The sequence below is a fragment of the Xiphophorus couchianus genome, chromosome 13 (genome assembly GCF_001444195.1).
Source record: "Xiphophorus couchianus chromosome 13, X_couchianus-1.0, whole genome shotgun sequence".
NCBI lineage: Eukaryota > Metazoa > Chordata > Actinopteri > Cyprinodontiformes > Poeciliidae > Xiphophorus > Xiphophorus couchianus.
In genome coordinates, this window is record NC_040240.1 from 24418314 (window position 1) to 24445028 (window position 26715).

General features: G+C 42.3%; 1 protein-coding gene across 5 annotated transcripts in view; it reads right to left on the reverse strand.

Moving 5' to 3' along the window:
* macf1a (microtubule actin crosslinking factor 1a) overlaps positions 1 to 26715 on the reverse strand; it is a 215483-nt gene that overhangs the window by 129812 nt on the left and 58956 nt on the right. For 3 of the 5 annotated variants that reach the window (XM_028035332.1, XM_028035333.1, XM_028035335.1), the window contains 4 exons: positions 16403 to 16464; positions 9701 to 9790; positions 7707 to 7784; positions 3473 to 3565 (listed from right to left, as the gene is read on the reverse strand). In XM_028035332.1, the coding sequence (XP_027891133.1) occupies positions 3473 to 3565; positions 7707 to 7784; positions 9701 to 9790; positions 16403 to 16464 (323 nt within the window). Of the gene's footprint in view, positions 1 to 3472; positions 3566 to 7706; positions 7785 to 9700; positions 9791 to 16402; positions 16465 to 18719; positions 19121 to 22729; positions 23227 to 26715 lie in introns of those variants that run through there. The other 2 variants (XM_028035334.1, XM_028035336.1) reach the window with 2 other exon arrangements.

Genomic DNA, 26715 nt, shown 5'->3' on the forward strand with positions numbered 1-26715 from the left:
GCATGGATCAATGAAAACAAAAAACAGTTACATAAAAGTGTTTCACTGTAAAGATGGTTTGTAGTTTGTTTTGTTGCAACCTGAAGTGTGAAATAAACTTCAGTGGAGTTTAATAAAAATGCGTCTACAGGTTTATGTCTGGTTGAACGATGTGTGTGCCCAGCTGATTGTTTTTCAACTGGTACAGTTTTACAGCGGTACAGTTTTTCAGCCTTGTGGAGCAGGTGATACAATAAAACCCGATGGATTTCATTCTAATCCATAGGGAGGCCCAGAAAATCTTTGGGAACCACTTATTTAAAGCAACATGGCTGCAGGATCTTATCACCTACTTCAATGTCTTTCTGCTTGGATTTCCAAACATATTTTTCTTGTGTGTCTAACATTGATAATAATTGCACACTTGCATCTAAGAAACCTGAAGATCTTGATAATTCTGCTAAAAAAGGACCAATGGATCAAACTGGTGGAGTTCTGGGTGACTCCAATATGAGCACAGAAAATGATAAACTTGTTATTTAGCTCTATAAATGTAAACATTTTTATATTTTTTCCAAATTTCCAGCTCCACAGGAACCAGACTAGATTGGTTAAATCATTCATATGAGGAACAGTAAAATCTTTATCCTATAATGTTGGAAAAAATTATTTTTTATAACAGTTGGGAGGCATAAAATAATAAAATATTTGTAATCTCAATGAAATGATGTGGTTTTCATAAATTCATTCCTTAATAATGAGGGGTGGAACATATTTCATATATTTACATTTTGTTTAGCTTAGTTTTAAACATCTAAAAGATTTTGACACAAATGAAAATGTCTTTAATCTATTTGAAATTATATACAACAACATCCAGAAGTGATGAGCAGCTGAGCAGCTGATTGGAGGGATTTAATGTGACAAACAGCCTGACCGGCCAATCAGAGGCAGCCACAGGACAGCAGGGCTGGAGGAGGCCGACGTGGTCACCTAAATGGTGACACCTTGTGGCGATGCAGAGTAACTGCAGGCTGGGTTGTATAAAACAGGACAAACAAAACTATTTGGTTTCTGCTGATAAATTTGATGATAAATTTTTCTATTCCAGGATTTGAATCAGCAACCTGAGCATGAGGTTGACTAAAACAACAAAAGTAGAGAGTATTTCTTTGTGATATTTTGGTTCAGAACAGAAAGGGTGGAACCTCTGAACTCTTCCTGTAATCCACCCTCATCACCATTAAACCTCCTTTAATCTCTTCATCAAACTGCTGAGTCATGCCCCGGAGCAGCAGCTATACAACGGTTTCCGTAGCAACCAGATGGCAGCATCACCTTGCCAAGTGTCGCATCACATGACCGAGAGTGATGACGAGTACCTGCAGTCGCTTGCAGCGTCACAACACGGCAGGAAAACGAGAAAAACCTGCGAAACCTCCAAACCAGCAGCAGCAGCAGCTTAACACATCAATCACCTCGACCTCCAAGCAGCTGGAGCCCAAATCCAGAGCAGCGTCTGATCTACATCTTTATTTTTAACTCTTCTTGTAGCTCTGATCAAAGCCTCCTCATCTCACCTGGAACCAGAAGCAGAACCCGGCAGATTTTACTGGAGAAACGAGAAAAGATCAGGGTTTCTGCAGTTTTCACCAACGCAAATGTAAGACTTTTTAAAACCCTTATGAAGGAAATTTAAAACCTGCATCTCCATTGAAAAGTTCAAATATCATCCAGCCAACTGGAAATACATTTTTAGAAACTCATGATAAAAGCAAAAATGTAGGACGGCATATTAGGACAATTGTAGATAGAAAAACATTTCTAGTAAATTTCCTCCAAAAGACTTTAAAATTTTGAGATTAATTTCAGAAATTTTCAGAAAGTTTCAAAGAATTTTTTCTAGCAATTTCTTTGACTTTTCAAACTCATAAATTTCCTTATTTTGTCTAGAAAATTTCTGAGATGAATCTCAATATTTCTGTGATTTATTGGTAGAAATTTTGTCCTTTTTGTGTAGCTATCTTGGCCCCATGATGAAAAAGCTAGTTAGTTAGCAAGTGCATATTAGCAGCTAGTTAGCGGTAGCCTCAACCGTCTCGAGTCATGAAGATGTCTGAGTGTGACTCAAAGTTTACCCTGACAGAAAAATCCCATAAGAAAAAAAGTACATGGAATATTTGGGATTAAATAATTATGGCCAAGTGGAGGAGTTTAAGTATCTCGGGATCTTGTTCACGAATGGGGGAAGAAGGGAGCGGGAGATCGACAGGCGGATTGGCGCAGCGTCTGCTGTCAAGCGGGCGCTGTACCGGTCCGTCGTGGTGAAGAGAGAGCTGAGCCAAAAAGCGAAGCTCTCGATTTACCGGTCGATCTACGTTCCCACCCTCATCTATGGTCATGAGCTTTGGGTCATGACCGAAAGAACGAGATCGCGGATACAAGCGGCCGAAATGGGTTTTCTCCGTAGGGTGGCTGGGCTCTCCCTTAGAGATAGGGTGAGAAGCTCAGTCATCCGGGAGGGACTCAGAGTAGAGCCGCTGCTCCTTCACATCGAGAGGAGCCAGTTGAGGTGGCTTGGGCATCTGGTCAGGATGCCTCCTGGACGCCTCCCTGGTGAGGTGTTCCGGGCACGTCCCACCGGGAGGAGGCCCCGGGGAAGACCCAGGACACGCTGGAGAGACTATGTCTCTCGGCTGGCCTGTGAACGCCTCGGGATTCCCCCGGAAGAGCTGGAAGAAGTGGCCGGGGAGAGGGAAGTCTGGGCCTCCCTTCTGAAGCTGCTACCCCCGCGACCCGACCTCGGATAAGCGGAGGAAGATGGATGGATGGATGAAATAATTATGGCAAGACAAAATTTCCAACCTGTGATTAGTGAGTTTAAGGCCAACTTTTTTTCTTTTTTTTTAATATCTTGATTCAAGTCTAGCATTATATACTTAAATCAAGCTCCTATATGTTGCTTAAAAGTTACTTGTAAGTTAGTTTTGTCTTATTTCAAGTGAACTGATATTTCAACTATAAACTAAATCAAAAATTCTTGGTAAGATTTTGTGTTTTTGCAGTGTGGGATGAAGAGGAACCGCTGCAGTTTTATTCAGTACAACATCGCCGTCCAATCACAAGTCTGACTGGAAGTCACATGATTTCTTTGAACGGAGCAGAAAAATCAGCAGCGGATGCCAGTGAATCGTTTCTTCCTCTCAACCAGATGGTAAACACAGCAGGACGCTCCTGCATCCAGAACCACCGACCAGCAGTAAAATCTACATATAATAACTAGAAACTAATCAAGAGAAATCCTAAATCCTCCAAACATCCAGACTTTCTTGCCGTTGTCACTCAGAAAACCTTAAAAGATGATTACAGTCTGCAGGTCTGGCTGCATGGAATCTATTTCAGACTTTGAGTTTTTCCATCATGTTTCTCCAAACCACAACATTTCATTCCAGAAATTAGATTTAACCAGAGGCGCCATGTTAGCAGCTCAGACCTGGAAGTGGAGGATGATGGTCCAGATGAGTCCTAACGTCAGCTTCGGGTTCCCATCAGTGATGTCATCGTTCCGGATATTCACCAGTTTCACCTAAAATACAACAAAAAAAATAGATCAATAAAAAACAGAACAATCTGATAGTTTTTATCTGTGTCCAGTTTAAAATTGGACACAGATTTTTAGAGAAACTAATAAACTGCTGGTTCTGATCCAACTTCTATGATTATGTAAAACAAAACCAGCTGTAATCAAAGGAAAATTATAAAACTACAGATGAGGGTCGAGAGGTGACATTCCACGTCCCAAGAGCCAGTTTCTGCAACCGAGGATCGGACCGCCAGGGTCCCCTCCCTTGGCCGCCACCCATCACACAGTGCACCCGACCCCTTTGGCCCCTCCCACGGGTGGTGGGCCCATGGGAGGGGGGGCCCATGTTTCCTCTTCGGGCTGAGCCCGGCCGGGCTCCATGGGTAAAAGCCCGGCCACCAGACGCTCGCCATCGTGCCCCCCCCTCCAGGCCTGGCTCCAGAGTGGGGCCCCGGTGACCCGCGTCCGGGCGAGGGAACACCAAGTCCAATGTTTTTACTCATCATTGGGGTCTTCGGGCTGCACTTTGTCTGGTCCCTCACCTAGGACCTGTCTGCCTTGGGTGACCCTACCAGGGGCATGAAGCCCCAGACAGCATAGCTCCTAGGATCATTGGGGCACTCAAACCCCTCCACCACGATAAGGTGGCAGCCCATGCGTGAGGTCGAGAGGTTCCGGCTAGAAATAGTCGGTCTCACCTCGACGCATGGCTCTGGTTCTGGAACCAGTCTCCTTGAGAGGGGCTGGACATACTTCCACTCTGGAGTTGCCCAGGGAGAGAGACGTCGGGCAGGAGTGGGCATACTTGTTGCTCCCCATCTCGGCGCCTGTACGTTGGGGTTCACCCCGGTGAGCGAGAGGGTAGCATCCCTCCGCCTACGGGTGGGGGGACGGGTTCTGACTGTCGTTTGTGCTTACGGGCCGAACGACAGTTCAGATTACCCACCCTTTTTGGAGTCCTTAGAGGGGGTACTGGAGAGTGCTCCTCCTGGGGACTCCCTTGTTCTGCTGGGGGACTTCAACGCTCACGTGGGCAACGACAGTGAGACCTGGAGGGGCGTGGTTGGGAGGAACGGCCCGCCCGACCTGAACTCGAGCGGTGTTCTGTTGCTGGACTTCTGTGCTCGCCATGGATTGTCCATAACGAACACCATGTTCAAGCATAAGGGTGTCCATATGTGCACTTGGCACCAGGACACCCTAGGCCGCAGTTCGATGATCGACTTTGTCATCGTTTCATCGGATCTGCGGCCGTATGTCTTGGACACTCGGGTGAAGAGAGGTGCGGAGCTGTCCACTGACCACTACCTGGTGGTGAGTTGGCTCCGGTGGTGGGGGCGAAAGCCGGTCAGACCTGGCAGGCCCAAACGTGTTGTGAGGGTCTGCTGGGAACGTCTGGCAGAATCCCCTGTGAGACGGAGCTTTAACTCCCATCTCCGGCAAAACTTCGAACACGTCCCGGGGGAGGTGGGGAACATGGAGTCTGAGTGGACCGTGTTCCGTGCCTCCATTGTCGAGGCGGCCGATCGGAGCTGTGGCCGCAAGGTTGTCGGTGCCTGTCGCGGCGGCAACCCTCGAACCCGTTGGTGGACACCTTCGGTGAGGGATGCCGTCAGGCTGAAGAAGGAGTCCTATCGGGCCTTTTTGGCCTGTGGGACTCCGGAAGCAGCTGATGGGTACCGGCGGGCGAAGCGACATGCGGCTCGGGCGGTTGCTGAGGCAAAAACTCGGACGTGGGAGGAGTTTGGAGAGGCCATGGAGAAAGACTTCCGCACGGCTTCGAGGCGATTCTGGTCCACCATTCGGCGTCTCAGGGGGGGGAAGCGGTGCAGCACAAACACTGTTTATAGTGGGGATGGTGTGCTGCTGACCTCTACTCGGGACGTTGTGGGTCGGTGGGCAGAGTACTTCGAAGACCTCCTCAATCCCACCAACATGCCTTCCACTGAGGAAGCGGAGCCTGGGGACTCTGGGTTGGGCTCTCCAATCTCTGGGGGCGAGGTCGCCGAGGTGGTTAAAAAGCTCCTCGGTGGCAAGGCCCCGGGGGTGGATGAGGTCCGCCCGGAGTTCCTTAAGGCTCTGGATGTTGTAGGGTTGTGTTGGTTGACGCGACTCTGCAATATCGCATGGACATCGGGGGCAGTTCCCCTGGATTGGCAGACTGGGGTGGTGGTCCCCCTGTTCAAAAAGGGGGACCGGAGGGTGTGCTCCAATTATAGAGGGGTCACACTCTTAAGCCTCCCTGGCAAGGTCTATTCAGGGGTCCTGGAGAGGAGGGTCCGTCGGATAGTCGAACCTCGGATTCAGGAAGAGCAGTGTGGTTTTCGTCCTGGTCGTGGAACACTGGACCAGCTCTACACCCTCGGCAGGGTCCTGGAGGGTGCATGGGAGTTCGCCCAACCAGTCTACATGTGTTTTGTGGACTTGGAGAAGGCGTTCGACCGTGTCCCTCGGGGAGCCCTGTGGGGGGTTCTCCGGGAGTATGGGGTACCGGGCCCTTTGATACGGGCTGTCAGGTCCCTGTATGACCGGTGTCAGAGTCTGGTCCGCATTGCCGGCAGTAAGTCGGGCTCGTTTCCGGTGAGAGTTGGACTCCGCCAGGGCTGCCCTTTGTCACCGATTCTGTTCATCACTTTTATGGACAGAATTTCTAGGCGCAGCCAAGGTGTTGAGGGGATCCGATTTGGTGGCCTTAGGATCTCATCTCTGCTTTTCGCAGACGATGTGATCCTTTTGGCTTCATCAGATCGTGATCTGCAGCTCTCGCTGGAGCGGTTCGCAGCCGAGTGTGAAGCGGCCGGGATGGGGATCAGTGCCTCCAAATCCGAGGCCATGGTCTTGAGCCGGAAAAGGGTAGAGTGCCTTCTCCGGGTCAGGGGGGGTGTCCTGCCCCAAGTGGAGGAGTTTAAGTATCTCGGGATCTTGTTCACGAATGGGGGAAGAAGGGAGCGGGAGATCGACAGGCGGATTGGCGCAGCGTCTGCCGTAAAGCGGGCGCTGTACCGGTCCGTCGTGGTGAAGAGAGAGCTGAGCCAAAAAGCGAAGCTCTCGATTTACCGGTCGATCTACGTTCCCACCCTCATCTATGGTCATGAGCTTTGGGTCATGACCGAAAGAACGAGATCGCGGATACAAGCGGCCGAAATGGGTTTTCTCCGTAGGGTGGCTGGGCTCTCCCTTAGAGATAGGGTGAGAAGCTCAGTCATCCGGGAGGGACTCAGAGTAGAGCCGCTGCTCCTTCACATCGAGAGGAGCCAGTTGAGGTGGCTTGGGCATCTGGTCAGGATGCCTCCTGGACGCCTCCCTGGTGAGGTGTTCCGGGCACATCCCACCGGGAGGAGGCCCCGGGGAAGACCCAGGACACGCTGGAGAGACTATGTCTCTCGGCTGGCCTGGGAACGCCTCGGGATTCCCCCGGAAGAGCTGGAAGAAGTGGCCGGGGAGAGGGAAGTCTGGGCCTCCCTTCTGAAGCTGCTACCCCCGCGACCCGACCTCGGATAAGCGGAAGAAGATGGATGGATGGATGGATAGATGAGGGTCGACTGCAGTTTTCTGGCCAATCATGATATTTACAAAGCAGCTCTTATTGTGTCTTTCCTTCAACAAATGACCTTTCTTTTGAGTCGGTATACTCCAGATAACGATTAATCAATTACTAAATTAGTTTACAATTATTTCAATAACCGATTAATCATGATTAAAACAAATAATCGTTTCAGCCCCATCATAATACTGCCTACACTGTGACTTGTGGTGGGGCTGGTATTTTTTCTGAGATGTTCAGGGTTGTTTTTGTGTACCAAATGTCCAAATCTCTTAACAATTTTAAGCAAAAAAGAAATAAAAAAATAACAGTGCTGATTGAAAATTTTCTGCAGTGTTGCTTTCCTCTTTTGCAGCCAGTTTGTTTGACACATATAATTCACTTTGACATTTTCTTATGAAACCTTTCTGCAAACAACAGATTTAGCTAAACGATGCAAATGAGGAGGAAAATCCTAATGACAGTTAATCAAATTCATAATAATTATTGACATGTGTGAACTCCATAAGACTGAATTCTGAAACTGAATCCAAAGGTTTTATTTATTATAATAAATGTTGGCAAACAGCGGCCATGTTGAGTTAGCGTGGGAACCGTTACCTGTCTCTGTTTGAGGAAGTCCAACGCTATCTGGACATTCTGCAGTCGATGAAATCTCATCCGTCCCTTTTCTCTGGGCTGAAACAAAACGGACCAAGCATGAGAAGAAAAAAAAACATTTTAAAGTGCAATTAAAGTGATTAAAGTCCATGCTGTGTAGTCAAAACAATCCTCCAGGGGGCACCGTCTTCACAACTGGCTGTTAAAAACATGCCAAACTGGCTTTTACGCTGCAAACTTTCACTCTGTCCGCCTTCATCGTCTGTCGGCAAACTTTCCCATCATCCTGGATAAAGTGTTGGTCGGTTAAATTTTAGGTAAAGGAAAAAGAAGAAAATCACACAAACTGGAGTGGAGTGCAGGATGCAGATGTGAGTACACTCAGGATTAATAAACAGAGTAAAAATGTTGCTTTTTCTCTATTTTTTTTGTACATCATGATATTTTTGTTGATAAAATTTGGTAAAATTTTATGTTACATTTTTTTGCTACATTGTCAACTCTGTATGCCTTTCTATGACGTGAACATGATTTTCTCAGGAGGTCGGCATTTTTTAGAGGGGGCCATGGCCCCCCGTATCCACCCCATGGCGGCGCCACTGTTTGTCATGTGATTCATGCAGATCTCAGTCCTGTGGAGCTCGGTTTAGTTGGACCTGTGCCACGGCACGCTCATGCAACCCCACAGCTCCCCCTGCAGGGCAGAGGGTGGAACTGATCGGCACGTACTCCCTGAGCTCCTTCCTCCTCCTCCTCTTCATCATCTTCCTCCTCCTCTCGTCTGAGGAAGATGAGAGGCGGCGCTCGAGAGACATGTGCCCTTTTAGGGGCGAAGCCACCCTTCTGTTGCTACGGTAACGGGAATGGAAATAAACAGAACAGAGGAAAGATGAACGATGCAACAGATGGACATGACCTGATGACGGATTCTGACCTTGAGATCTCAGTTTGGGTCGGGCGTTAAATCAGTTTTATCAGTTAATCAAATGTTTGGTTTTTGAAGATTTAATTTTTAGAAAGTTTTACTTATTTATTAATATTATTTTGTGCACCAATGCACTCCTTTCGTTTCCCATAGTTCAGGGTGATGTCAGCGCGCCCACGGCGGCCATCTTGTTTGACAGCCATGTTTAAGTGCTTCTATATATTTGGACTTTGAATTCAGGTCTACTCTGACAGAATATTAGGGAGAAACTAAGATTTTTTAAAATTATGACTATAAAGTCATAATATTACAAGAATACAGTCGTAGTTACAAGACAATAGTAATAAAGTTGAAATAATGCAAGAACAATGTTATCGTATTACCAGAAAAAATTATAATATTTGGCAAATGATGTAAAAAATTTTCTGAAAACTTCAATACAAAAAAATAATAAAAACTTAAATGAGGAATGTTGAGCATTTCATAAAGTTATACTTTGGAATTGGTTTTATAGACGAGGTGAAACATCAGCGTCAAATTATGTATTTTGAAGAAAAACCAGAGACTCAGGTGGTCACATCAGATCTTAAACTATCGCAGCTTTTTCTATTAAAACAGCTTTTTCTCCCTTATTGGTAAAGTTGCATCTTTATTCTGCTAATATTATTATCATTTTCTCATAATTAAACAAAAATCCTCGCAGCCTGGCTGTAATGCTCCATCATACAACTTACAGAAGGGATGACTGAAGTAGAAGCAACTTTATGAATATATTTTCTGTCATTAGTACCTACTGTTTAGAAAAATAAAAAGCTACTAATGACAAATCTGATGTGGTGTTTGTTTTTAAGCCACATCTCCCCGTCACTCTGATCTGAAACTGTCAGGTTCTGTTATGTGGATCCGTCCCTCTGGAGGAACACAGTCAGCAGTCAGCCTGTGTTCGTCTGGATGACTTAAATCGACCCGTCACCCGTCCTGCACCAGCACCCAAACTCATTTTCCAGCCACAGCTTTTCTCCTGCAGAGCCTTAGTTAATAATAGAAACATGAAGTTGTGTTTTCCTACCAGAGTGACTCCAGAGAGGACCTCCAGCAGGGAGATGAGGTTGTGTCCATCCCTCAGGTCCTCATACAGGTCTGTGATGTGCTTCCTCACCTGGGCGACAGACGCACAGAAAGGTTATTCAGCCATCTGAACCGCCGCTGCTGGAGGCGGTTGCCATGCCAACAGATGAGGTACCAGCTGTGACCTCTTGTCAATGTCAAACGGAGGGAGGAGGAGGCTTTTCACAGTGACTCAGCAGCTAAAGCTGATCTAATTAAATAACTTTATAAGATATAAAAACAGAAACATCAAAGAAACCCTAAACTCTTTCAGTTTAGCCCATTAGACTGGCATTGTTAATCGACTATTCAAGTAATTGTCCACTAATTTAGAAATCGATTCATCGCTAACTGGAGAACCCAGACTCAAAAAAGGTCATTTGCTTAAACAAAAACTTAATTAGAGCAGTAATTACCCCAAAACTGTTCAAAGATATACACATTCTGCATTTAAGATTAAAAAAAAATCTTTTGTCTGTAAATATCTAATAATTGAGTGTTTAATAAAAAATAAAAATCACCAGATCAAGTCAAGCATAAAAACCTGAACTTTTCACATCTTGATGTTTGAAGTATGTTTTAGCTGCAGATGCATCCTTTGAGATAAATGATTAATTGTTCACTAAAGCAATGCTGTTATTACATTTGAGCCAATAAAATGTTTATTTTCTTACTTAAAAAATAAATTGTAGTCTTTTTATAGTTTCAATGCTGTACAAAATATGCTTAAGTGGTTAAATGAAAAATCTGCAGAATGTGGCATTTTTTTCTTTTTACCTGATTAATCCTCAGAATAATCGATAGAATTACTGTTTCATTTTTAAAAAGTTTGAAGTTAGAAATTATCTGGAAAAAAGCATCAAGGCACAGAGAAAAGTCATTTAACAGCCAATAATGTTTTTATTTTCTAGTTTGTATTCAGCGGATCTAAGAGGAAGTCTGGCTTTAAAACAATGAACTGCAATGCCTAACATAACCAGCAGAGGGGAGCAAATTCACAAATGTCTCAGATCATTATGTGATAAATATGATGAACAGCAGAAATATTACAGGCTGATTCTCTTCTCTCTGTCATCATCATCTCTTTGTTTCTGTGCATCAGCTGCTTCTGGACTGGCTGTTAATTAGAGGACAGGAAGAAATGAAGCTGCCTGGAAATGAGGAAACCTTGTTATCTAACTGGGTTTCACTGGGGCAGAGTCTGGTTTCCAGTCAATCTAATTGGGAGTTTTATTCCCAGTTAGATTGAAAGGGTTCAAACCATTTTCAAACAGTGAAGTTCAAGCATTTTAAAGATAAGTTTTTAAACTTTTCCAGCAGCTTGAAGATAAAAACAATACAAACGAATTGAAAAAAACCCCAGTTTCAATTAACTATTATGTAATACACACCCGACAAGAGAGACAAACTGAAACATAACATTTTATGTTTTGAAATGTCTCTCATCCTACACAGCTGACTGGTCCGAGGGCATAACACTAAGAATTAACCAAGAATCAAAAGTTTCAATAATGTTGTAGAAATATTATTGGAGGATCTGCAGGAGCTGCGGCTCAATGATCAATAAGTCACTGAGCCATAATTAGTATTAAATGTTCATTACATTGAAACAATGTCTGGTTAAACAAATCCGGTTAAAGTAAATTAACACACTGCTTATATTCTCACTAAGTTTTCTGACATTTAGAAAATTTTAATAATTGTAATTCTAAAAGACCTAAAACAAGAAAATTTTATTCTGATTCAACTTCAGAAAGAAGTTTTATTATTTGGTGTATAAAATATCTGTAAACATTTTCCAAATTTAGGCTTTTAATCAAATTTTAGCTTGAAGTTCAACACATTATTTCATCCCCACATATGTGCTCTGTATTATTATTATTATTATTACTACTATTATTAATGCACTAGGGCACAAACAGTACTTCCCTTCAAAATAAAAGCAGTATACTTGGCTTTTCATGCAGAATTCAGACATTTTCATGTTGTAATTTGCTTTTTGTTGTTGTCTGAAGGTCAGGGTGTGACCTGAAGGTCAGGGTGTGACCTGAAGGTCAGGGTGTGACCTGAAGGTCATAAATATCCCATGTCTGGATCCTGGAGGGTCTGCAGGAGCTGCAGCTAAGCTGATCAGAAGGCCGGCTTGTCCTGGGACGACCTCTCAACCCACAGCGGGTTGCCGTGGGAGACGGTAACCCGCTTGATCCCAACTGATCCCAACAAACCAAACAACTAACTTACTACTTTAGTTCAAGTACTGAACCAGATTATTTACATTTCTGCAGCTGTTTTCTACAAATTTCTGGGAAAATCTTTCAACTCCGACTATTTCTGCACAAAAAGCAAAATTTAAATGTATACTTTATACTCTATATAAATTTATATATGTGTGTAAAACATATAAATAAGTTGACATAACCAACCAAGACTGAAAAATGCCAATTCCTGAAATAAAAGCACATTCAGGACAGTAATTAAGCCAAACCTGTTCAAAAATATAAACATTTTGCATTTGAGAAAAAAGAAAAACTCTGTAAATATGTTCAACCCAAAAATCTTGAAGTAGCAATTTTAGTTTCAACTGGTTCCGATTCTTTTAAAAAGTAAATGCATCTCCTATTAAGTACTTTTTGATAATTGATTATTAATTGGTTAATAAAAAACAAACAGATCAGCTGTATTGATGCCAAACCAGCAGAAAGGGCCGAGCTTTTCTCATGTTGATGTTGGATGAATTTAATTAATCTGCAGATGGATCTAAAAATAATTAACTGTTCACTAAAGGAATTCTGTTGTTGCATTTTAGGCAATAAAATGTTTTTCTTTTTTCAAAATGTGATTTATTTATTTATTAAATTACATATTTCTAATATTGTATAATAATCTTAAGTGATGAATGAAAGCTGCAGCTCTATAGTTCACATGGTAAAATTTTAAAGACAGTATTATTTAGAAATAAATACACAGAAAAATGTGAATTGTCCTGAACGTTGTGCCGTCCAGTCCGAAACACGGGTTCCCTGTTTAACACCCTGCAGGGTCACAGTGAGTTCCTGCATGCCTGCAGTAGCTGCTGTTTATTCATGCCAGCGCTGTACAAACACACCTGTTGACACCCTGCACACCTGAGCAGCCACAGCATTCCAGACTGCAGACACAAAGCAAACAGGAAACCAGGAGCAGTGATGTCATGCTGTGGGAAGCTGAGGACAGACACCACTCACTGCTTCGTTTTCTCTTTTCTTTCTCTGATTTTATTCCTTCAATATTTCTATGCTTTATGTTTGGATTTGCTTTTCCATTCTTGCTGAGAAGCTGCTGGTTTCCGCTCTAAGAGCCGACAGATTTGTGCAACAAGCAGCAGAATGTACAGGATGTAAATGTGATCAGCTTTAGGAATCAAACATTTTCTAATCACACTCTTAAACAAACGATAAAGAAACTTTAACATGATTCTTTTTGTTTGCCTTATTTCTTCTTTAAACTGGCTGCACAGATAAACCTGCAATCGTTCTCTAGAAGTTCAGTTTTCTGCACGTGTTTTAGTTTTATTTGTCACAGCTGCAAAGTTTGAATTAAATATCAGAAAAATCTCCAAACTAAGGTAGCAACAAACAATTATTAATCAATTTCTCGACTGATTATTACTCAGACTTTGCTATGAAGGGTCAAGTGTTCACTAAAGTAATATTATTGCATTTTAATCAATAAAATGTTCACTTTTTTATATAAAAAATAAATGTATTTGCATCTTTTAATGCATTGATAACATTGTATTAAAAAAAGGATGCATCTGGAGTCAAAAATAATAACTTCAATAATATGAAAAGCTCAGGCCTTTCTACTCCTACAGAGTTCGGCTGATCGGGTTTTTTGGGATTAACCAACTAATAGTTGGATTGCAGAAGCAGGAGATTTTTTTAAATCTGTCACTTGAGGAGTTCTGGGTAGAACAGATTTACAAACAAAGAAGGTTTATTTAAGTCTTAAATACAAAATGTTCTTATTTTTTCTGCAGTTTTGGTTTAGTTACTGCTCTGGTTATTTTTTAAAGTCTGTATACTCCAGTTAATGATTAATCAAATAATAAATTAGTTGACAATTATTAACGAGTCTTCACGATTAATCGGATTAATTCAATTAATCATTTTGGCCTTGTCCAAACTACTTTGTTTCTTAACAACCTGTGATTTTAGTTTTGTTTTATTTAAAAAACTAATAATCTCAAAGCCTTTCAAAGTTGCTGCAACATGAATTCATAGACTGAGGCTGACAGAAGAATAAATCCAGAAATGAAGCTGATTTCTCTCTCATCTTCCATCCCTGACCTAGATTTCCAAACAGCGGTCCGTCCAGCTCTGCCAACAGATTCCGGGTTGCGTTACCGGGCTGGACCGGCCCGCTGTGATGACAGTTGCTCCAGAGTTATGGGGTCAGACGAACGCGCCCTCATTGGGTCATGTGACAGAAATACCCAGAATTCTCCTGGCGCTGCTACACATGAAGTGACTGGACTCAACGGAGGAGAAGAAAATGTTTGAGTTGAGGTGAAGAAACGAGGAAAATCACCTCCATGTTTCTTTTCAGTCATGATTATGAGTCTAAAATTTAAAAATAGATCACGTTTTACATTATGACCTTGTCAAAAAATGATCCCAAATTGGTGATAAATGCAGGGTTTCCGCTCGGATTTTTTAAAGTGGTGATAGTTATTATTTTAACTGTCATTCAAATAAAACGTTCGTTAACTTTAGGGTCATTTTCACAGACCTCAACTAAAAATACATTCAATGTAACCTTCCTTCAGTTCCTTTCTTTCTCTTTCTCTCTGCTTCTGACTGTCCTGTCTAGTTTTTCTTTAACCCTGAAAGTGGCGCAGCGCAAGTAACCAGCTGCAGCCAAACAGGAAGGAGCCGTCTTTGACTTCCAAAATAAAGTAAATTGTAACGTGTTATCATATTTAAATTAATTTCAAACTTTATTATGGTTAGAACAACTTTTCAAATATAGGCTTTAGATATATATATATATACATATATATAATGTCTATTTTTGTATCTTATACAGTATTAACATCTATTTAAAAAAAAGACTTTATTCTGAAGGTGTAGTGGCTTTAATTTTCCTGTAGCAGTCGGTAACAATCAGTTACATGTAGAGGGAACCCTGGAATGATTTTTCCATATATTTTCCATATTAATCTGTAGTTAAAGGAAAAACTTGAAGATCAGCAACGACCAACTAACCCTGATAAACAGTCCAGCAATAATAATTCAGATTTCATCGCAGTTTCACTGGACGCCATTTCTTCTCTCGCCATGGATGTTACTGTGTTTAAATGCATGTTTTAATGTGACTTCTGTTTTTTTCTCATATCTCTATTGAGTTTGATGCAACCACATTGCTTATGAGACATAAACACCACATGCATGGCTTATTTATCAGCAGTTTTACATCAACAGCAGTTTTACATCAATAGCTGAATTTTTCCAGGTCATGAACCGTGAAAAATCCTAGTTTTTATTTATCTATCTTTATCTGTCCTTTGAAATCAGTCTGAATTTGCATTTAATGGATGATCTGACTCATTTTTATGCAATCCTGAAACACAAGCACATTGTTTTATCCTTGAAATATATGTATGCATTTTATCAGAGTCAAAATATTTGTAAATCATTTGCAGGGTTTTGTGATAGTACATCATTTGTCAGAGTCGGCTGTTCATCTATCCTATCAGATGGAGACAATATCTTCCCGGCACCATCCAACAAGTTTTCTTTGATAAGAAATGTCTCCTTCCCACAGAGAACGACTGCCAGTTTGTTCTCACTGGGCTCTGATTGGATCAATCAAATAACAGACTACAGTGCAAGGCATTCTGGGTAAAACCAAGCAAAACAAACATGAGGGTCTGGTTCTAGTGGGAGAAATGTCTCTGGGTCTGCCTGCAACCGCTAAGATCTGATGTCTCTCCATTTTTGTTTGCATTTTGTGATGAAGGAAGTTGATCTCAGTGTCCTCTTCTGAGGTTTTCGTGTTGCTTCCTTCAGTGGTTCATGAAGCAGCGCCCCCTCAGGCGAGGAGAAGAACAGGTTTATCAGAGAGTTTTAATTGTTTTTAACAGTGTGGTGTGAAAAACCCCCACAGCAGCTAAAAATTAAAAATATCACAATTTTGGTCCCCAATCAATTCAAAACTAAAAGACTACCAGGTGGGAAAACATGCTTGGTGAGCAACGGTCAAGGCAGGACAGTTAGAAAGAGACTTGTCTGTGAATTTATCCTCTAAAAACATGATGATGGGTTAGCACACAACCGCAGGATCTGGATACCTGCTGAAACTCGGGCTAAACCTCAAAAAAAGCAGCTTATCTACTAGAAGATGATTGAAAAAGAAATAAATCACTGTGATGCAATGACCTAGTCAAAGTCCAGACGTCAAACTGACAGAGAGAGGGCAGTAAATGTAAAAGAGTAGGGGACTAAGGGTTCATCCCTGAGGTACACCACATGTAATAACTGATGACTAAAGTTCTGTTCAGCCCGACCCATAGTGCAGCAGAAAGACGCCGTTAGAAAGCAGATCGGATTTATTTATGACCCTGAAAACTGAAATCAAGATTTAAAAACAACCCAAACGACCAGCTGAGCTCATTAGAACGTACCTTAATGAGATGCTTGTTGACCCACTTTGTGAACGTTTTCTTCTGCACCCGGTCCCGCTCATCTGAGAGAGAAAGACAGGATGGAGGATAATTAATCACATCATCAAATACAGAAAAACAAGATTTACAGCAGAAACAGTTCAGACATTTATAATGCGTAACCGTGCCAGCAGCGTATCGTTTTTAGAACTGGGAGAAGCTGATTAGCATCTCAAAAGCTCAATTGTCGTCTGAACTGTGACTCCAGATCCCAGAGGAGTTGAATAGAGAAGGAGGAAGTTAAATCATCTCTTCCATCCATCATAACGGGAAACAGGAGATATTTGGCAAAAAAATACATAGATGAACTTCAAGCCCCCCAAAAAAACCCAAACAGATTATTCCAGGTCACTCAAAGGAGGATGGCTGCAGGATCTCATCCTCTACTTCAACATCTCTCTCATCTTTCTAACCAATACAAAGACTTAGAGAAGCATCAAAAGCAAATGAGGCGGATTAGCAGAGCTAAACAACTGATGGTGTCATCCAGGACATGTTACTGTGGATGTTGAGCTGTTAGCATGCTTAGACAGACATGAGACTGTCACATAGAAACAGTCTTCAGTCAGAGGCCTCTTCAGACTGGTTGCAACACTGACTGCTACTGGAGATCCTTCCTGCCCACAGCAACACCATCCACAACGACTCTTTGAAGATACTTGTATAATACGAGTTACAACATTTTATTTCCTTTTGGGGTAAATAACGAATGTTTGAATTGAATTATGTCATTGATCAGATTTATCATTTAAAGTGTTGAGCTGTGCAAAAGTCTTAGTCCAGAAGAAATGTGTTTAAACGTAGCCAGATGTTCTGGTAAAAGTGTTGCTGATGAACTGCTTTTAACTCAGTTTGAGTCAAACTCCTGACAATGTTCAGATAAAATATTTCCATTTTGGTTGTTAAGGTAAAAACCCTTTAAACTAAAGAAAGGAAACTGTGCAGTGCTGAATTGATTTTAAATTGGTTGTTTGTCATAGTTAAACATACTTAGAGAACCAAAGAGCTGAAAACTCTCCCAGTTCCCATTATCATGATTAACTCCTCACCTGGTTATAAAAACAAGATTAATGTTTTGTTCACATCCAGAGTGATTCATGTTCCCAATTTATCAGTTTTAGGCAAAAAACAAAAAGAAGAACGATTTTAGTACCAGCTGGCCTTCTGTTTTGTGTTTTCACAACTTTTCTGACTGTGAGGTGTTTTATTTGACCTACATCAAACTCAAACCTTAGAAAATCCCAGTTTTTTTCTTGCTGGTTGAGGTTAACTCCAGGCTCTCGTCTCCACCCAGACGGAGGCCAGAGGAGTGCGGTAGCAAAGCCAGGAATAGAGGCTGATGTTTAGCCACCGTTTTGTTATCTTTCCTCTGCTTATATTCGTCTCTACTTGTTCACCCACCAAATACCATTTATGATTAAAAAAACGCTTCAAGAGGAGCAGAAATTATGAGGTTGAATAATGAAGATTGAGTCTGATGGATGGTTTTTCCCTCCAGTCATTTCAGCAGATCTGTTTCCAGCCAATCAGCTGCCTGCTGTGTATGGTTGCCATGGTGAGGAGAGTATCACTTCCTCCTTGAAGCATCTTGTCTTTCCCTTTCACACCAACAGAGAAAACACACAAATATTTGCTCAACACAGCCAACGACTTCATCTGTCGAGCTCCGAAAGCTGGAATTGTTTCCAGAAATCAGAAACGGACCGTGCAGCACGAACAAGCAGAAACAGAGCGCAGAGGGGTTTACTCAGAGGGGAAGAGCAAATATTTCAACACGCGGTTGCAAAATGTGCTCAGCCCTGTAACACGCCTCGATTCCCAAACCTGTCGGTCAAGCTGAGTCAGTTTAGCCGTAGGAAATACTTCAGATTCACATGTTGAACAAGTCAACACTTCTGCTCCGATCAGGAGTTAGAAAACAGCAGATCAGGGATAGAAACCATCAAATCAGGGATAGAAAAAAATCAGATCAGGGTTAGGAACCTAAAGACACGAGTTAAATACTTAAACAGTTTTGGGGATAGAAACCATCAGATCACGACTAGAAACCATTGAACCAGGGTAGAGATAATTTGATCAGGTTTATCTAAAGATGAGAGGGGACATGAGTGACAGTCTCTGATTCATCCACACAGCAGAGCTTTGTTGGCATGAACACACCCACCTCCCACGGTGGAACCACAACAACACACTCCCAGAGCCGCAGTGATTGCTCCAGATCTGCTCAGACACACAGAGCCACTCTGCAAACAAACGCACGCCGCAGAAACGCACTGACCTGCACAGCACATGAGCGAGTAAAGGTGAGCGTTCAGGTGGCTCTCGCTCCTGTAGTCGGGCCACATGCTGCCCGGCCCGGTCCGGATCGGATCAGGCTCTCTGCTGCAGCATAATCCACAGCAGGAGTCAGATAATTATAGCAGCCAGACGTCAGGGCGAAGTGAAGGCAGGTAGGACCAGTTTAAAGGAACACCGCCTCTCCTCTTCCTCTGTTGCGGTTTGATCCGTCGGTTCTCATCCGTCCTGGATCCCTGCGGCAGCTGCCATGCCGGCCCGTCCGGCCTAACGCCGTTTTCTGTCCCTTCACGGTTCCAGCAGCAGTTGCTGTCCCACGTGTGAGTGTCAAAGTGAAGGGAGGCTCCTCCCCCGGTAAATCCCCCACGGCGGCTCTACTTCCTCGCTGCTCTGACACTTGCTCTCCGTCTATCTTTGCTCCACTTTCTTGCTCTCAAATCCCTGTTGTTTCTGCACTTGTTGCCCGGAATACTTCTCGCATTTCCAGTAAATCCACATTTTCACATGGGGGGGTTTAAAGTGAAACCAGATGATGCAATCCTCCTCAGATCAGGCGCTCAAATGAACGGCTTCCTCGCTCTGCAACAGCAACACAAACTCCTCCTAATAGAGCTGACACAATCCAGACTCAGATCATTTGCTTTCCTTCATTTCCTTTACAGTCGCTGGTTTTCACATCTCTGAAGGTCCTGAAGTGTTTCCTCTGGGTTATCTCAGTGGTTTCTGAGGGAAAAAGCCTGGAATCTGAGACGGACTTCGGCCTCATCATGATTTAATCAAAGCTGGAGAGAAGACAGATTCAGCTCACCCCCCCCCCAAAAAAAAGTAGACAGGTCCTAGAAAGTAGGATTGTTGTCTATACAAGTAGATTTTTAAATAATGTCTTGATTGGATTTGGTCCAGGTAAAGCAACACCTGACCAGGTCAGACAACACCTTCTTCTCCAAGCTTTCCTTTTTTCCAGGTGATTCCTGTATTCCTGCCTGACTGAATCCTTTTTCGTCTCCTAGGTACTAAAAATACCCGGCGGCGCTTACGCCTCTAATACTTCGGGACGCGCTCATCCCTCCCTCCCTCCTTCGCTTCCAGTTTTCACCTCTAATCTCCCTCCGTCATCTTCCCGTCTGTGATTAGATTACCAATCTGAGTGGGAGGGATGTTCAGAGTGTTGGTCACAGAGACCGAAAACAAACCAGGACTGGACAATAAATCAATAATAATATACAATATGACAGACATGTGATCAATATCAGTAGAAAATATGTCCAATAATTCAATAATTTCAATTAGCTCTGATCCTGAACCACACGGCCTTCTGGGAGATGTAGGCAGAGGAAAGGCTTCTCTCTCCTAGCAAAGCAAGGTTGGTGGAATCAACTAACTCACTCACTCTCTTTTGTTGCCTAGCAACAACCTGTAGAGTAACTTGCACAGCAGCAGTTTTAAAGTTTCACCACTATGCCTCATAACTACTTAAAACTGAACAGCAGCAGCGCAGAGTGAAAACTGTGGATAAAACAGGAAAGCTCATGCCGCCAGCTTGGCTGTATTTCAGATATTTAAAACAATAAATTAATCAATAATCATCAATATATGGTGATAGATTTTTCAGCCAAATCGCCAAGCTGTAGCTGCAACTGAGGATTATTTTAGTAATCGATTACTCCATCAATTTTTCTGATAACTGGTTGATTAATAGGATCCAAAAAATCGTCACATTCTGCTGATTTTTCATTTAACCACTTAAGCGTATTTGATACAATGAGAAATAGAAAAAGCTCCTGTTTTACAGTAATCATATTTTAATCAAAAACCATACATAGACAAAATAAGAAACATAAGAAATAAATAGTTTGCTGCTAAACTATTGAATAAATAAACATCGTTTGGCTTCATTGCTTTTAGCAGATGGACAATGAAGGTTCCAGCAGAAAGGAAGGCTGGCCAAGAAACATTATAAATTGTTTTACATCCCTATATGTTACAGTTTTAAACCCAAATCAGAATGAACTAAAATCTGCATAAACGGGTCAAAACTTTACGTAAAACAAATTAGGTCAGGGTGAGGATGCTCGGTCAGCTTACTGTTAGCAGTTAAAGGGCCGAATGTTTCTTATTAAAAGGTAATTCCAAGGAAGAGTTTGACACTTGGAATTTTCTGAGAATTTCTGTCTTTACATGAATTGAAACTCTGGTGACATTAACTGAATAAGTTTCAAACCGTGGGGCTTTAATTTTCTATATGTATATTAATCGGCTGAACCCTGAATGACTGTTACTCAGCACAGTAATTTCAACGAAAGTGTAAACCATTTACCACAGCATGAGCCAGCAGCGCATAACGCTCCACACCCTGACACGCTCGGCCAGCCAGGTTTCATTTCCTGTGATGCGTAAAATAAGAGCAGAACCACAGCAGAATGAAACACCAGCAGGTGTCCCACAGCTCATCCAGAACACTGAGCCCAAAACCCAACAAACCCAACAAACCCAACATCTGCAAACCTCCAGCAACGCCTCAAAAACCAAAACACAAATTTAGAAATCCTGCTTGTTTAAATGATTTATACATGAGACCAGGGAGCTTTATTTCCAGCCATGATGTAGCTGCTTCATTACAACATAATCCTAGTACATTAATGAAATGTTTTGATTGCTGTAGGATGTAAATGATCACACAGATGCTTAATGATGTGCTAATTAGCCAGATGTTACAGCTGCTGATCAGGTCAACACGGACGATTCCAGTACCTTTTCCTGTCAAGCATCCATAGTTTACTGGGATCCATTTCGGCAGCACCCAGAACTTTCTACAGAAGGTTTCTGAAGATTAGAACAAAATATTCACTAGATGAGCTGGAAGCAGAAATATCTACAGAGATCAGAGACGCAAAAACCAGAGAGAGCGAGGGGTGGATGGGTGGATGAAGGATAAAATGATGGCTGATGTTTTATTCAGTGGACCAGTGAATAAAGTCTGTAACTGTAAATATTTTTCCTCTGTTGTTCTTCCGTAGGTTTGGCCCCGCCTCCTTCCTCCAGCCGGTTCCTCCTCATTAAACAGCTTCAGTAAACAGAGAATATGATCTGATAATCTACCATCAGGACCCGACCCGACCTCTCTCACCGCCACCTCCTCCTGTCCCTGTAGCACCCACTGCCCTGATTACCGATCAGAATTATTGACCCGGCCCGTTGCGTCACCTCGGGTCTCCCTCTGCTGCCGAACCGGAGCCAAAACGTCTCATCTGATCGCACTTTGACTCGTGTCCTCCAGCAGTTCTTCTGTTCTCTTTAACAAGCAGCTAAAGGTCCAACAGAACCAGTTCTGATGCCCCAGAAACTCACACAATATGGTTTCTATGGTTACATAACAAGAAATTTAAAGCAGCTTTAGGTCCAGTTTGAGAGTGTCGAGAAGACGACACTCTCAAAAACCTTTTTCTCAAAAACTTCTGAGATTAATCTCAAATTTTCTGAGTTTGCTTTTTTTTTTATCTACATCATGTTATTGAGCTTCTTTCAGTTATCATGCAATCTGATAACTAGATATAGTTATTATATATATATATTATTATAGTTAAGATTTATTGCTTACTTAAAACTAGTACTTTTTCATCAATATTAAGGTGTTATTTATGTAAAACAAGCTTCTACACCTTGTTAAAAAGTTACTTGTAAGTTAGTTTGTCTTATTTTCACTAGAAATTAGATGAAAAAACTTGGCAGGATTTTGTATGTTTGCAGTTTGGATATAAAGCCGTTTCTCCTGCAGGAGAGGAGATCCTGCAGCACAAGCCCATAAAAGGAGAAGAACAAACACCAGAACCAAACAGAACCGGAGCGGATCACACGGACCGGGTCAGAAATACCCGATAAAGAACTAAAACTGCCTGAAACACAGAGGAGTGACGGAGCAGAAAGGGGCGGAGCCTCAACAGGAAGCACATGGAACTTAAGAACACTGTAAATAAGAGAGATTTTGGACTTTACCCAGCTCGGTTCTGGTGGTCCGGCGGCGGCAGCAGAACCAGAACCCAGCTGCAGTGATGATGTGAACGGTCACCACCAGGATCGGGGTCAGAACCGCTGGATCCAATAGATAATCCATGTAATCGCTCAAACCGGACTCAAAGTTTTCACTCCCTCCGTTCTGACCTGGGTCTTCCCCTCAGCATCTCTCAGCTCCTGCAGAACTTCTGGGTCGCTCTCATGGTTCTGATCTCCCCTATGCTCTCTCTCTCTCTCTCTCTCTCTCTCTCTCCACCCCCCACTCGGTTTCTCTCCAGCTCAGATTCCGATCCGCTGAAGCCAACGGCCCGACTGAAGCCGTTACTCACCGTTAGAGAAAGGAAATGTAACAGAAATTTTAGCCCAACATGTGTGTATGTGTGTGTGTGTGTGTGTGTGTGTGTGTGTGGTTGCTAGACACTCTGAAGGAAACACACACGCACACAACTTACTTCCTGTGTGTGTGCCGACACAGTGAGTTATTAAAATGAGGATGATGGGGGCGCACCGTGTTTACCTGTGTTGCTATGGCCGAGCTATCTTTGCACAGTGTGACTGTGTGTTGCATGGAGGCCGACGTGATTCAGCGTGATTCAGGCCAGACAGCCACAAGGTCCTACAGCGTCTGAATGTGTGTCGGGGTGTGTGTGTGTGTGTGTGTGTGTGTGTGTGTGTGAATATCTCACCCTAGCAACCGACAGACAAAACAAAACACAGACTAGATAAATCTAAAAACAATCAATCCTGCTGCAGATTAACTCTCAGTCTAACATCAACTCAAAGATTCAAACTTTTCTTTTAAGGTAGAAAATGATTAGAACCTGGAGGCAGAAATGAGTTTCCTTCCTGTTTTGCATTTTCTAATCGCCAAAATTAGATATTATGATGTCTTAGAGCTAGCTGGTACTTTCCATCACTGTGGCTCATCCAATTCACTACAACAGAAATACATTACCCAGAATCCCTTTTTCTTTCTTCAAGAGGAAGCCATATTTAAATCATCCAAAACCGAAACTGACTTATTTGGACAAATTACATCAGCTTTATATGAAACATCAGTTTCTCAAACTCAAAGGAAAATCTTTAAAACAAAGACGTTTCTGAAATTTGGAGTTTTTATATCATATAAAACAAACAAAAAGTAAAACAGAAATTCTATGACTTTCTGTGACATTATTATAGATCCACTATAAATTCTATTAAATATTTTACAATAGTAGTTTATATTACAGGCTGTGTTCACTTAGTGAGTTAAAAATCAAGATGTGTTCAAAGACAAACTGTGAAAAACGTTGCATTTATTAGAAAGTCTTTTAACTTCTTGAATTCTTAAAGTCTATTTTTGAAATAAGTTTAACAAAAATTAATCAGAAGACATAGTATGTTTACATCCGTAGACAGGTGTCAGGTTTCTGCTGAATTATGGCATCTGCTGCAATATTTATTTCAAAATAAGAAAGATAAATCAGTAAAAAAAACAATCTCTCTTCACACATAGCACAGAGAGACAGCACTAAAATCTGCTATCAAGTATCTGATAGCTGGTAGTGAACAGAAATGAGATAAAATCCTCATCCTAAAAAGCAAACTTCTGTAGCCAATCACAGCGAGTTAAACTATAGAAAGGAAACCACAATTAAAAGTTCTTTCCTTCTCCTACACAAGTCATTTTCATTTAATTTTTACAAATTCTCAAAGAGAAGTCAGATATATTTAATTTCTCCCTAAAATCATTGTATTAAATACATTAAAATCATATTAAAACACTAATTTAGAGGCAGTAGGGGAGAATTTAAGGGATGAAGTTCCAGTTGTCGCCACCACGGGGCAGTAGAGACCAGGCTTTCAGCTATTTTTGCATGAATTCAAAACATTTCCAGTTCACTGGTGACATTCATCTTTAAAACTGTAAATATAATTATTTCTGTTTATTTCTATTTTCTCTTATTTCTGAAAATCTCCAGAAACACATAAAAACATTTCTGCTTTTGCCTTCATGCTGCTTCCACTCATTTTGTGTGATTCTGTTTCCATGTGGCTGTCAGCTCTCAGGTCAGAGGTCATGTCAGCAGTAAAAAGCATGCAGCTCTGCAGCGTCGAGGGGAGATGTGAGACGGAATAGAAACAGCTGGATGAATAAGGTTTTTATGAACCGTTTTTATGCTGAAAATAACTGAAATGACTGAAATAAATTCAGAGAAATCTCCATCAGAATCTCCCCTCCCCCAGGTCCGACTCAAAGCCACCAGTCAGCAACATTTCCCCCAGCAAGGTCATCCAGACACCGGCAGGAACAGAAGCACACACACTTCTCATACAAACATTCAGAACGATAAAACGGCTGCAAACAAATTCCTCGTCTCTATCAGAGAGAGATGGCCATAAAAACGGCTGCGCATGTAAACGCCTCGGCACGCCGTGAGGCGTTTACAGCCGATTCCACCTGGGACGCTGAAAACAAAGCAACTTGATCAGGTTTTTAATCTGTAAGTGAAGAGTGTGTGTCGCTGCTGGCCGTGATGCTGCGCTGCAGGATGAAGCAGGAAAAATGGAGGGCAGAAGTGAGGAAGAGGAAGATGTCAGTGATGCATCCTGTAACCTTGGATGTTCATCACTCTGACATAAATTACAGCTCTGAAACGTGAGGCATTCAGGAGAATCAGGAAACAGGAAGAAGGACGCTTTAATATGAGTTTTGTTTATTTAACGAGGAAGAGAAGAAGTGATGAAAATATGTAAAAAAAGGTTATTTTTTTACTTCTGGGACAATAAAATGTCCATCCATCCATTTTCTGTTCACCCTTGTCCCTAATGGGGTCAGGAGGGTTGCCGGTGCTTATCTCCAGCTACGTTCCGGGCGAGAGGCGGGGTCACCCTGGACAGGTCGCCAGTCTGTTGCAGAGCAACACAGTCCCAGAGGTTAAAAAATGAGCGATAAACGATAATGTTGTTTTGAGACCTTTTTTTCCCCCTCCCCTCCAGGGGGTCTTTTGTGGGCTCTAGTGTCTCTTATATGACAGTAAGTTTACAGGAAAGGTAGAAGGAGAGGAGGGAAGACATGCGGCAAATATCGCCGAACACGTCGAGGACTCTAGGCCTCCAAAGGTGGGCCGCGCTATCCCCTACGCCACCACAGCACGCCCGTTTTGAGACCATTTTCACATCATATAACGTTCATAATGGCATAATAATTAATGCAAGAACATTCTCAAAGATCAACCACCTTTAAATTCTAATGAACATTTAACACTGGAATGGGAAGATATTTTAAATATCCAAAATAAATAAAACAAAACAACAAATGAAATGAATTATCAAGTCTCTAACCTTCAGAAATAGTTTAGTTTATGCCGTTTCCTTGCAGCTGTGTGACCTCCAGAGTTCAACTCTTCCTGTATGGAAACTGAGCCGGGCCCCGGGGCCCCGACCCGCCATTCTGGGTCCGCTCAGGAACAAACATCAGGAGGCTGAACGACTGCATCAGCACTGAGCGCAGCAGACGCACCTGAACGCCTCTGCATCCTTAAAGAGACAAACAGGCTGCGGTTCTGCGCTCTGCCTTTAGGGGGCAGAGTGGGGCCGGTTTCTCACCACTCCGCTGCTGCAGAGTGAAGTTTCTAACATCTTATTCAGCACAAAACGCAGCTCAGTTTGACAGCCGGATCCAAGAACAGGAAACTTTCCACCAAACCAACAAGAAACCAAAACACCAAAAATGAGGAACAAATGAGGATAAAATTATTTTCTAGAGAAAAACAGAAACACAACAAACCTCAAAATAATATTTAGCAGAGTTGTGGAAAATCATGAGATGAGTCACAAAAATGGTCGCAATGTGATAATTTGTCATTTAAGCCTTTGGCATTAAAAAGGGTTGTAATTTTTAATGTCAAAACAATTAAATTGTTTAGTACAAGTAAACATTTTAATTTATTTCTTAAATAAGGAAATTAATATTTTACTGCTTT